At 45.9% G+C, this 13,643-nt stretch overlaps 1 protein-coding gene across 1 annotated transcript in view; it reads left to right on the forward strand.

Annotated features, from left to right (window-relative positions):
* Positions 1-947: 947 nt before the first annotated feature.
* Positions 948-13,643, forward strand: part of STIMATE (STIM activating enhancer) — a 30,180-nt gene continuing 17,484 nt past the window's right edge. The window contains exons 1-4 of the mRNA XM_077276358.1: positions 948-1,264; positions 8,135-8,183; positions 9,471-9,566; positions 13,159-13,280. Coding sequence (XP_077132473.1) covers positions 1,123-1,264; positions 8,135-8,183; positions 9,471-9,566; positions 13,159-13,280 — 409 coding nt within the window. The 5' untranslated portion in view covers positions 948-1,122. The remainder of the gene's footprint in view (positions 1,265-8,134; positions 8,184-9,470; positions 9,567-13,158; positions 13,281-13,643) is intronic.

A 13,643-nucleotide genomic window follows, 5' to 3' on the forward strand; every position in this document is an offset into this window, starting at 1 on the left:
AGAAAGTGTAATTGTAATGTATTTTCTTATAGCTATAGTGTGGGGCTCTACAGTTGATCTTGCTGGGGGGCTTGAGGCATGTTGGTCTGTTGGCAAATTATTCTAGTCTGTCCTGCAAAAACCAAATAACCCACCTTCCCTTCTGAGCCCCGCTGTGTGCTCCCCCTGTGGCGTATAAACCCACATAGGATATTGCTGTACTCAGGAGAAATTGGGTAACATGTTGTCATGTACTTTTTCTCCTATTACCTTTTCTGAAAATGAAAAATATGATGAAAGATCAACATTTTAATGGAAAAATTGCGTTTTTATTACACTTTGCATGAATTTCTATGAAGCACCTGAAGAGTTAATAAGAATTCCTAAATACTTGTAAAAACGTGTAAGTGGTGCAGTTTAACAAACTGATTTACAGGGGATCTCATAATATACAGACCTCCTCTAAAGCAATGAACTGCCCCCCACAACAATAGGGCTGCGTCCTAATTGCAGCAATAGGTAGGGGTAATAAAGGGTTAAGACTCTTTGTTTTTTGTATCTTTTCCTGCTATTCAAAACAATGTTACATTGTACAGAACATTCTATAAGTGATGTAATCCTCGCTACGAGCCGCCGCCACGAGAGGGCGCTAACTGCTCAGAGATCTATACACTGCTCAGTGTACGCTGTGTAAATCCTATACACCGAGCTCCCCCTAGTGGCAGACTGCTTAGTAACACGAAGGGTTTACATGTCCTGAGAAAGCTGGAATCTAAACAACTGATTTTATTCATAATTGGCTTTTCCATAGAAGATGCTCAGCCAATCAGAATGTGGCTTTCATTTTGCAAGAAAAGATTTCATAATAGAACAAGTGATCTGATAGGCTGCCGTGGACATTGAGCGCTCGGTTCCTTGTTCTATACGGTCACCAATTGTATAAGTTCTCCTTCCACACGATACAAAGGGATCCGCGATGTGGCAACTAAGCCCCGCCCCCTCGCGTGTCTGACTGCCTCCTGGTTGTATCACGTGTCACTCTACTGGAGCCCACGTGACCAGCTGACACGTCCCATTCCGGCTACCGTCCTGTGGTTGCTGCGGTGACCAGCTGGGGCTGGCTCCGGGCCCGGTAACGGAGCCATGGGCCCTATGGCCGGGAACAGGAGCGTGTCCACCGGAGCTGGCCCCACCACCCAACACTGCAGCACGGGCTCTCTCACTGGACCTTTTGGGATCTTTCTGCAGGGCCTGCTGGCTGTGATGGCCTTCAGCATCCTGATGTGTGAGTATCTGTGCGGGAGGGAAGGCTGGGCCTGTACAGACGTGTGTGTGTGTGTGTGTGTGTGTGTGTGTGTGTGTGTGTGTGTGTGTGTGTGTGTGTGTGTGTGTGTGTATATATAGTGTAGTGTGTGTGTGTACAGTGTATGTATATAGTGTCCTGTGGAGCGGAGGGTGGGAAGGCTGGGGTCTGTACAGACGTGTGTGTGAATAGTGTATGTATATAGTGTAGTGTGTATAGTATGTATAATCTGTGTGTATGTAGTGTCTGTACAGTATATGTGTGTATACTGTCCTGTGGAGCGGAGTGTGGGAAGTCTGGGGCCTATACACACGTATGTGTATAGTGTCTGTGTTTATGGTGTGTGTGTATAGTATGTGTGTGTATATGTATGGTGTGTGTATAGTATGTGTGTATATGTATATAGTGTGTATATGTATGTACCGTGTATAGTGTGTATATGTATGGTGTGTGTATATGCATGTAGTGTGTGTACAGTGTATATGTATGTAGTGTGTGTACAGTGTATATGTATAGTGTGTATAGTGTGTGTGTATATGTATGTAGCGTGTATTGTTTGTGTATAGGTCTATGTATAGTGTGTGTATAGTATGTATAATGTGTATGTATATAGTATGAGTATGTGTGTGTATAGTGTATGTATACATACATGCTAGGGATATGGTCACCACTATATGTTACCCTGTGTGTATATACTGTAATATATATATATATATATATATATATATATATATATATATATATATATATATATATATTTATATTTTATTCTCCATGCCAGTGCTGGGGGCATACTCACGTGACCCACCCTTGCAAGTGGCACTATATGACCCTTAGTATTAGATTTCTATATTAACCCTATCTGTATGATGTGTATACCCTGTGAGTGCTGGGGGCATAGTCATCGCACCCTCCAACTTTTTAAAGAGAACCCGTCACAGCTATCCAGTTTGTGCTCTAATCTTATTCCCTCTGCTCCCCTGAATATTCCCTTTCTTTGTAAATCCACCATACCACAAAAATTTGTACTGAATAGAAAGGTCCATATCTATAGACCATATGGCGAATTTAAAGGGTGACTGTCGTTTTGACTTTTATTTAATAAATTAATAATCCACATGATTATAGTTACCTTTGTAATATATCTTCTCAGAGAGCTCTGCTTTGTTCTCGCCAGGGCCGATCATTCCTTCTCAGGTCATGGACACAGTCTGTATTCAGTGAAGACAGACTTTCACATTGCTGACATAGGCGATGATAGTTGGTGCTGATAAAACTCTAGGAGGAAGCTAGAGACACACAGACGGCCCGCCGCGCGTTGTCCGGCTCTCATCTCCTGTCTGGGAAATTCTGTCTTTACTGAATACAGATTTTACCCATTAATTGATAATTAATGATCAATATTGGTGGAGAAAGAAGCACATTTTTCTTATAAGATATATTACAAAGTTGCTTATTTTCGGGAGTACTATTGATTTTTGATGGATACTGTTTAAAGGGAATCTGTCAGCAGGTTTTTGCAATGGAATCTGAGAGCATCTTGATGTAGGGACAGAGACCCTGATTCCAATCATGTATCGCTTACTCGTCTGCTTGGTGTAATTTTGATAGAATCCCTGTTTTATCTTCTGTAGATGTAGCGGGGTTAAATGCTAAGCTGTGTATAACCTTCACCCCTGGTTGGCTGCTTTCTGCCAGTGTACACAGGAGGCTGCCAATCAGTAGTGGGGGCGGGGATATACAAATTAGCCTGACTTTCCTGCATATCAGACAATGGCCCCTAATGATGATCTCCTGCTGATAAAACACTGATTGTATTGAAGCTACAGCAAGCAGCCTAATAAGTGACACATCACTGAAATCGAGGTCTCTGCCCCTACATTATACTGCTCTTAGGTTAAATGACAAAAACCTGCTGACAGATTCCCTTTAAGAAAAATAAAAGCAGAGAATACTCAGGACAGCAGCAGGAATAAAATATGGACACAAACTGGCCAGTGTTTTGGTCTGGTGACATGTAATGACCGTGCATGTTACGGCAGATCTGATCCCATTAGTGGCAGCACTTTTTCTCATGGCATGCTTCCCACCTTGCCGTATACTGAGGGGGTCACACAGACCCAGTACAGCCCCCATGACTTTGTGCCCCCTCTGTAGCCTGCTGATGGGTCACGTTCAGCAGAGGGGGGCTGAATAAGTGGATGTGTAGCGGGTCTGGATGATGTGTGCAGACCATTGCATTCTAGCTCTGTCCTGTGGACATGTGTTTGTATAAGATGTGTGAGTTTAGTGTCACATTGTGAGTGTAAGTGTGAAATGAGTGGGATCTTGGAGACACTGGGCTTCTGCCAGGGAATTAGTAAATATTAACTGTACTTGTTATGCCCCTCATTGTTGGGGGGGCTTCCTCTCTAGGTCTGGAGGACATCACAAGTTACTTTTCTTGGGTGCCCAATCACTACATTAGTTGCCACTTCATGTCCAGTTTTTTGCTGGATTTCACTACACTGTGTGCACTGTCAAAAAGGGGCCGTTCCTGAGCCCATGGAGCCTAGGACATTGGTGGTCTTTAGCTCCGGTACCCACCTGGTGTATACGCTCCTTTAGGATAGTATGTACAGCGTTCCTGCTGTCGGTGGCACCCCCCTTGGTGTGTTGGGGTACCCCGGCTGTGTGCAGCACGCTCTGCAGGCTGCTACTTAGTGTAATCCCGTGGGCGACTGTTGTTTTTCCAAAGTGTCTTTTGTTATTTCTTTCTGTGCAGACTAAATCCCGTTACTGATTCCACATAATTATTTTACTGCTGTCTGCAATTGGAAATGAACTAAATGTAATATACTAATGAAGCAAAGAGTAATTCTGTCCTGGATGTTGCCCCGCTGGCACATACACTGCGTGAAGCCGGGCGCCGACAGTCCTGGCCCCTGTACAGCTGGGATAAGGGTGTAGTCCTGTGCACTGACTGCTGGAACCTATGTCCTTGGGAAACAGCTGATGTTTGCTCGGTAAGGGGCCGTGCTGAGCTCTGCAGGGTACTGTCACAGCTGGAAGGGAGCTGTCTGCTTTCCCCCTGAAGCAATGCCATAGGCCCCCCTGCCAAGCGAGGACCCCAGAGAGAAGCTTCATAAACTGGCACTAGGTCGTTGCTGTGATGCTTCCTCTCTTCCATGTTCTCCTCTTCTGTGGTTTTCCTTTTGCTTTGTTGACACTTGCAGTGATTTCTGAAGCTGCGCCCGCTCTTCTTCCTTCTGTTCTGGCGGATTGTTTTGTTAGTCATACATCTCACTTTATCAGGCCACCTATAAAATGCCCTTAGGGCTGTAAAGCCCCAGTCTGATGTTTCCAATTTCAATGTGAATTCTGCAATTAAATCTGTGTCCAATCTTGCTGCAATCAAATGCCTGGTCCGCCACATTTGCTGGATGTGATATATAACATTTCCTCCACCTTCATTTTTTGTTGTTGCTTTTCTGCATGGATATACAGCATGGGGTACCATACAACTTACATTTTAATAAGGTATAATAAAAATACACTCCAAACCACAGAGAGATGATCATAAAAACATATTTAACACATATGACGCACAAAAATATAAAAGTGCAAGTAATAGAATTGGGAAGACCTCACCCGTGTCTTTGGAGATCGCTGTCCCTATTGTCCCTTGTTGTGCCCCATGTGAATTACTCCTGCCCTGACAAGGGCTGTACCCAAGTGAAGCCTTGGTGAAATGGGGCTGGTGACGGCCAGGGAGTGGCTGGGGCTGGTGACGGCCAGGGAGTGGCTGGGGCTGGTGACGGCCAGGGAGTGGCTGGGGCTGGTGACGGCCAGGGAGTGGCTGGGGCTGGTGACGGCCAGGGAGTGGCTGGGGCTGGTGACGGCCAGGGAGTGGCTGGGGCTGGTGACGGCCAGGGAGTGGCTGGGGCTGGTGACGGCCAGGTGACGGCCAGGGAGTGGCTGGGGCTGGTGACGGCCAGGGAGTGGCTGGGGCTGGTGACGGCCAGGGAGTGGCTGGGGCTGGTGACGGCCAGGGAGTGGCTGGGGCTGGTGACGGCCAGGGAGTGGCTGGGGCTGGTGACGGCCAGGGAGTGGCTGGGGCTGGTGACGGCCAGGGAGTGGCTGGGGCTGGTGACGGCCAGGGAGTGGCTGGGGCTGGTGACGGCCAGGGAGTGGCTGGGGCTGGTGACGGCCAGGGAGTGGCTGGGGCTGGCGACCGCCAGGGAGTGGCTGGGGCTGGTGACGGCCAGGGAGTGGCTGGGGCTGGTGACGGCCAGGGAGTGGCTGGGGCTGGTGACGGCCAGGTGACGGCCAGGGAGTGGCTGGGGCTGGTGACGGCCAGGGAGTGGCTGGGGCTGGTGACGGCCAGGGAGTGGCTGGGGCTGGTGACCGCCAGGGAGTGGCTGGGGCTGGTGACCGCCAGGGAGTGGCTGGGGCTGGTGACCGCCAGGGAGTGGCTGGGGCTGGTGACCGCCAGGGAGTGGCTGGGGCTGGCGACCGCCAGGGAGTGGCTGGGGCTGGCGACCGCCTGGGAGTGGCTGGGGCTGGCGACCGCCTTTATATGGCGCACAACAGATAACAATCGGGACACAGATCTAAGACACTGGTGAGATGTTCCCAGTTCTACTACTTGCACTGTTGTTTCCGTTGGCACTTTTATATTTTTGTTTGTTATCAGCTTTTATGATTATCTGTGGTTTTGAGTATATTTTTATCTTAAGTGAAGTTTTATGGTATCACGTACTGTATATCTATATCTACCATAGGGATTTTGGTGAACATTATTAATAGTTGCCGCATTTTTCTTTTTATTTCTGCTTTTCTACATGGGAAATTGAAAGGTAATGGAGTTAATTCTTGGGTAAATCTGATTGAAGCCTGAGATTTCAGCTGCAGCTCATGTAGGATTTGCAATATCCCTCATTCTGTATCCAGAGACTTCTGCGCTGATTTTGATGCAGATTTTGCACTGACGTCCATACCACATGTAGTTACTGGCCACTTTGCATTTTTATGAATGAGGATTTTGTAACCCGGCTCACACAGGTTTTGTCCTGCGCCACAAAGTCTGGTTTCTTTTAGTGTGGGCCTCTGATTTCTGCCCCCAGTCCTGCAGTGAGCGTGCTGGCTGCCTATGACAGATCCGTCCTGTGAGCACGCACCTTAGGGGGCAGCAGTGTTATTCATGCTATCACTATATTATTCACTAGCTGGATATGTGGGCGGCTTTATGCCGTGCTCTTTACTATGTAATATACCCGGGTTATCCGGGCTCGCTGAATTACTGCTGTTTTCTCATGAGTGTAAAGTAGAAGTCCCGAGTGGCCCTGCGGATTACACTACATCTGTTATGTGACAGACGCTGCTGAAAGTAGTTATGTGAGTCTGAGATTTCCCCAAATGGCAAATAATGTGAATATATGTACTGATAAAACCATGTCATACAGTCACTGCCTGCCACGGTGCCATCATTAATGGTGGCGCATTGTCCTGCGTTAGTGATCACCTCTGGGTGACGGCAGACTTGGGTGCTTCAGTGTTATGATGCCTTCACTACCTCCTGTTAGAATGGAGCCCCTGAGTACATGAAAGAGAAGGCACCATGGCAGAAATCTAGTTCTCTGAATGAAATCAGTGCACCCCCTTAGACTGGCATCCGGAGCATTCGGTGCCTACTTTCTATGGACAGTTCCACCTCACTCATTTGCCAATGTTGCACTACCTGTAAGGCCGAATTCACACCTCTGTGTTTCAATCAAACCGCACATGGATGCACGCATGTGATGTCCGTTCACATTACAGATCCATTCATTACCATATGCGTTTGGGTCGCAAATCAAACCAATGTTGGACTCTGTTTTTATTGTGGACCATCAGGCATTTGCAATGGACCATTTGTTTTTGCCACCTAATCTGAGAGCAGCATGATGTAGGGGCAGAGACCATGATTCCACCAATGTGTCACTTACATGGCTGCTTGCTGTAGTTTTGATAAAATCAAGTGTTTTATCAGCAGGAGATTATCACTAGAGGACTAGTAAACCTGCGTCCATGTAGTCCAACCAGACGCACATCATTGATTGGCAGTTTTCTGCCTATGCAGAGTATACACACATGCCAATCAGAGGTGTGGGTGGGGTTATGCATAGTCAGCAGTCAGAGAAGTGTTAGATCTGCAGCAGAGAAAACTGTGATTTTATCCAAACTACAGCAAGCAGCTCAGTGAGTGACACATCACTGGAATCAGGCGCTCTCCCCATACATAATGCTGCTGGAAGTCTGTCAGCACAAAATGTGTGATCAAGCTAAGCATCGGCGCTCAGTGCACCCCCAGTTCAGTGCTCCTTCCTGCCGCCTTGTTTTTCCTCCATCTCTACCCTGCTCTAACTTAATTGACAGCTCTGCTGATCAAGAATCAGATGAGGGTGGAGATGGATGCGAAACAAGTGCGGTAGATGGGAAGGTGCACCAAACTGTTTGGCCACACACACGGTGCATGGAGCCCCTGTGCTTGGTTTGAACAGTCATTTTGTGCTCACAATACTCCGTTTAACCACTTCCTGACATTGGACGGCCAGTGTCTGGTCCCTGTCTTTAATGCAGGCTCAGGAGCTGTTAGACAGCCATCATCTCCCTCTAACAGCAGTGCTCCCGAGATGCTGCTAAGATGCCAGCGGCAATGAATGCTTGTAGTCCTGGAGGGCCCGCCATTTTCCCTTTGCCTGGCCTTCATAGATGCTGGACACAGCTCTGACCTGTCCAATGGTTACAGTGGACGTGACGTGAAGCATTGCAGACACCGTAAACAGTGAGCAGCACGCCTCGGTTAACACTTGTGTGTATTTTCATTCACAGTAAAACGTTTCCGAGAACCAAAGCACGAGCGACGTCCATGGAGGATATGGTAAGTTCTAATGCATGTGTAGGAAAGTGAAAAGGGTACTCCATCTTCATCATGTATATCACATCCACGGGGTATGTAATAAGTGCCTGGAGGCATCCTAAATATTCCACCCTGTACTGTAGCACTTGCTGAAAAGACCTAAAGAGCGAGCACCTGGTGGGCGACAGACTCCCTTTAGACTAAGGTATCGGTCAAGCACCTAAATGAAGACCACCCAGTGATGCTGCTGCTTGCATGGAGCGACGTGCTTGGAAACATACATGTATATGACGCAGTTCTGGTCTGAGCTTATCAGATTTATTTTATTTTTCTTGCGGTTTTGAGTTTTTACATTTTTGGTGTCTTTAAAAATGCAGTTAAAAAAAAAAAAGGAATTCATAAGTTTAAAACAGGAAACAAAAGTTAAAGGTTCGCCCAGGTAAACCCAGAACATTTCAAAGCTTATCCGAATATTTGTGTGTTTTGTAAAAACGGCCGCCTGACCATATTCTATGTCTAGTTTGCATGGGACTGATTGTACACGGTCTACAGTGCGGAGGGGATGTCCTATGGAAAAGTGCATACATTACTGGACTAAAAGCGCTTGTAATGCTCTCGGAGAGGGCAGGAGTCCCCGGGGACCTCATGAAAGTGCTCTTCCCGATCGAACTCTGTTCTCATAGACTCCTGGCTCACCTGATTTCCAGGCATATAATCTTCAGAGATTCTGCAATATCCATGTCTGTATCAGTGACCATTGTGTTTATGCAGCTCCTTTAATGGCAGGTCACAAATAGAAAGTGCTTAGCCTGCCCTTAAGCCTTTCCTATGGGACACTCTGTTTTGTGACCATTTTCTTGCATCTCTCCTCCTGCCATGCCCCTCCATAACACAAAGATGAGACGTAATTCTTGTAGGTTCCTGTGCAACTTGCACAAGATTTCCTGGCCATACTAGGTATGTGGGTCCGAAAATTAAAGGGGTCTGTTTGCTCTGCTTACTCAGGAGGTAAAGTGGACCGTCATACCACATCTACTGATACTACCAGGTCATGGGCATGATCGGCAAGTATCATGTACCTGTTCCATCTTTGGCCCTACTCGCCTCCCCATATGGGAGCGGGGCTGGAATACTCCTTTATGTAGATACAATAGAGCTGGTGTTTCGTTCTATGTAAAGCAAAGTATCAGTGACCTGTTAATGTTACAGAAACTATAGACAGTTGTTATGATGTGACTTTTTTTTTAAGACTTTCTCACATTTTGGTAATCCTATGCGGTAATAATTCTTTCGTCTTTTTGTCTGTAGGTTCCTAGATACGTCCAAGCAGGCGATAGGAATGCTGTTCATCCACTTTGCAAATATCTACTTATCAGATCTTACAAGAGAAGACCCGTGTTCACTGTAAGGCTTCTACATTTATTATCATTCTTTGTGGTATCTTATATCTTTTTTTATTATTTATTTTCAGGTATTCTGCTTTTGAAAAAAAAACAAAGCATTCTTTATGAAGGTGGTTGTATTGTAGCAAATAAAGATGGTTCTGGTCCATCTACCTGACAATGACCGGGGTGAAAGGAGTATAAAGATGGTCGCACTCAACAATTTGCTGTATTTCTTTGTTGCATCTTTATTATAAAACCTATCTACAAAAAAAAAATCAAAATTGTAGAACTTTATGGGATATACAATACCAGTGCCAACAATGGGCCTGAAGAAATGACTGCCACAATCAATCAGTATTTGTGCACATTAATTATATTCGTTACGTGATTAAAAACAGAATTAGGTGAATCATACTGCAGTGAGAACAATTAGGTAAGTACATCATACAAATAAGTAGTATATGCAAGCACAAATCAGGGCTCAGTAAAGGTACCTTCACACGAAGCGACGCTGCAGCGATAGCGACAACGATGTCGATCGCTGCAGCGTCGCTGTTTGGTCGCTGGAGAGCTGTCACACAGACCGCTCTCCAGCGATCAACTATGCCGAGGTCCCCTGGTAACCAGGGTAAACATCGGGTAACTAAGCGCAGGGCCGCGCTTAGTAACTCGATGTTTACCCTGGTTACCAGCGTAAAATCTAAAAAAAACAAACAGCACATACTTACATTCACGTCCCCCGGCGTCCGCTTCCTGACTAACTGAGCGCCGTACAGTGAGAGCAGAGCGGTGACGTCACCGCTGTGCTGCTTTCACTTTCACTTTGCGGCGCTGAGTCAGAGGAGGAAGCAGACTGCAGGGGACGCAATGTGAGTATGTGCTGTTTGTTTTTTTTACATTTTACGCTAGTAACCAGGGTAAACATCGGGTAACTAAGCGCGGCCCTGCGCTTAGTAACCCGATGTTTACCCTGGTTACCAGTGTAAAATATCGCTGGTATCGTTGCTTTTGCTTTCAAACACAACGATACACAGCGATCGGACGACCAAATAAAGTTCTGGACTTTATTCAGCGACCAGCGACATCACAGCAGGATCCTGATCGCTGCTGCGTGTCAAACGAAACGATATCGCTAGCGAGGACGCTGCAACGTCACGGATTGCTAGCGATATCGTTATAATGTCGTTTCGTGTGAAGGTACCTTTAGGACAATATATGCAAATATACCTTTTTTTTAATCAGAAGTATATTTATTGAGAAAGCAAGCAGTGTTATAGGCGTCAGAACAACTAGAGAAAGCGGGCACATTGTGAGACAAAAAACAGAATGTTACAGAAAGTGTACCGCCATTGTTCTAAATTCTAAACGGAGATAATTAATTTTACCCTTAACCGCTGTGAAGATCCGGTGGGTGCTCTCGTCCGCAGGCTGGAGACAGCATGGACCAGGGGTCATCCCACCGAACACCCACTCTCCTTTTGGAGTGGGCAGAACACTACTCAGACAGCACAGGGTGAGGGTAAAACAGTGTGGCAATAATCTATTGAACCACCAACACACAATAGCATATAGAACAGTCCCAGCAAATACCCGAGATGGTGCACATAAGAGTCACACTCTTCCACTAGCTCGCCGGGATTAGAGCAGCTGCAACTTAGGGGTATTCGGCCTTTGAAGCCCCACTTTTGTCGGGCACACACCAAGAGGGGGTAACAACAAGCTCAGGAAGCTGACAGTCCATTGATTTGAGGCCAGGTGACCTGATTGTCCAAACCTGGATTCTCTAAACATCTTTGAGGGTTCAGTGATGGTCAGTGAGGCAGCTCTATATTTCCTCAAATGGGGCTACTATGCCATGGCCATTCTAATATAGACTCTGTCTGAGCACAGATGGATCCTCCTTTTTATAGGTCACAACTTCTCATTTAGTCATTCCACCACAGACTTGGGGGAAGGTGGAAGGAGGCCATCCCTCACTGCTGGAGTGCTCAAACATGCATAGATTGTCCTTCATATTGCAGAGCACCAATGAGTCATCAACATATTAACAAACATTCAAACGTTGTGCCTTTGTTTCCCAAAGATAGTAGAACAATACTAGGACTGCAATGCAAGGGCAGATACAATAGGTAATCAGAGGCCAATCAACAAATTGAGCTTTTTATTCAACTACAGTAAAGGTACCGTCACACTCAGCGACGCTGCGGCGATATAGACAACGAGCCGACCTAAACTAGATCGCTGGAGCGCCGCTGTTTAGGTTGCTGTAGAGACGTCAAACACAGCAACTCCAGAACGATGCAGGAGCGATCCTGTGACGTAACGGCGACTCACTTCTCGTTCTCGCTGGTTGTTAGCTCCATGTCAAACAGCCGGAGTGTGCCGACTGGCTAGAAGGAGACGCTGCGACGCCCCCTATGCTCGTTGCTGGCGTCGTTGCTTTTGATGTCAAACATGACGATACACGCCGACCTGGCGACGAAATAAAGTTCTGGACTTCTAGCTCCGACCAGCAATGGCACAGCGGGATCCAGATCGCTGCTGCATGTCAAACACAGTGAGATCGCTATCCAGAACGCTGCAACGTCACGGATTGTTGTCGCCGGAGCCCGCATCAAAGAGGGGCTTCTGAGCTCGGACGTACTATCCCGTCCGAGGTCAGAAAGGGGTTAATCTGGGCAGCATAATATAGGGGCAGAGACCCTGTTTCAGTGATTTCTCACTTAGGGTACGTGTCCACATTCAGGATTGCATCAGGATTTGGTCAGGATTTTTCATCAGTATTTGTAAGCCAAAACCAGGAGTGGGTGATAAATACAGAAGTGGTGCAGATGTTTCTATTATACTTTTCCTCTAATTGTTCCACTCCTGGTTTTGGCTTACAAATACTGATGAAAAATCCTGATGCAATCCTGAACGTGGACACATACCCTTACTGGGATGCTTGTTACTGTTTTGATAAAATCTCTGTTTTATCTTCTGCAGATCTAGCGGTTCTCTGAATGCTGAGCTCTCTATAACACCTACCTCATCACTGATTGGATGTTTTCTGCTTATACACAGGATAGACAGAAAGCGGCCAATCAGTGTTGGGGGCGGAGTTATACAGAGCTCATGAATATGTTGGACTACATGGAAGCCAGTTTACTAGACCTCTAGTCATAATCTCCTGCTGATCAAACTGATTTTATCAAAACTACAGCAAGCAGCCTAGTAAGGGACACGTCACTGAAATAAGGGTCTCTGTCACTAAATTATGCTGTTGTTAGAGTAGGTGGCAAAAACCTGGGTGTCAGATTCCCTTTAAAGGTGGATAAAGTTCTGAAATGATTCTTCTTGGTATGATTTTTTTTTTTTTTTTTACATGACAAAAACTTGGCATTCTAACAGGGGTGTGTATACTTTTTATATCCACTGTGTATGTAACCATTCATCTATGTTGCATTTAAACCTGCAGTACTTCACGCAATCAACCATTCTGTGTTTCAGAAAAAAAGTATCAGTTTTGCCAGGATGCTGTTTCACATTGTATATAGAACATTTTTCTTGATACTTTTCTGTATAAATGCACATTTCTTGACTTTTTTCCTTTTTTTTGTTGCCTTATACAGCTATTTAATCAACTTTCTCCTGGACGCCACATTGGGCATGTTACTTATTTATGCCGGTGTCCGGGCAGTGAGTTGCGTGGTTGAATGGAGGCAGTGGGACTCCTTAAGATTTGGAGAATATGGTACGTGGTATATATAGATGACTTGTTTTGAACACTTGATGATGGCAGACTAGCAATGCTTAGTTGCTTAGTTTTCAGGGCACAGTAAGTTTTAATAATGTAGTTTGATTCTGAGGATCGTGCATGGTGCTGACAGCTCTCCTTTCTTTACCTTCATGGACCACGCAGCTTTTACTCAGGTGGTCCTGTCCGTCCCATTTTCCTCATATTCTCCTGTCAATATTGTATCTTCAAAACTTCTTTAAACTGTAACCAATGTGATCAATCCCTTCTTGATATGTGAGGTACAAAACTTTTAAGCAGGTTGCAGAGTAAGAAAGCTTTAAAAAATAGAAATGTTAAGTTTATTCTTTATCACTTAAC

This window comes from Ranitomeya variabilis, chromosome 8, assembly GCF_051348905.1.
Source record: "Ranitomeya variabilis isolate aRanVar5 chromosome 8, aRanVar5.hap1, whole genome shotgun sequence".
In the NCBI taxonomy this organism is placed as follows: domain Eukaryota; kingdom Metazoa; phylum Chordata; class Amphibia; order Anura; family Dendrobatidae; genus Ranitomeya; species Ranitomeya variabilis.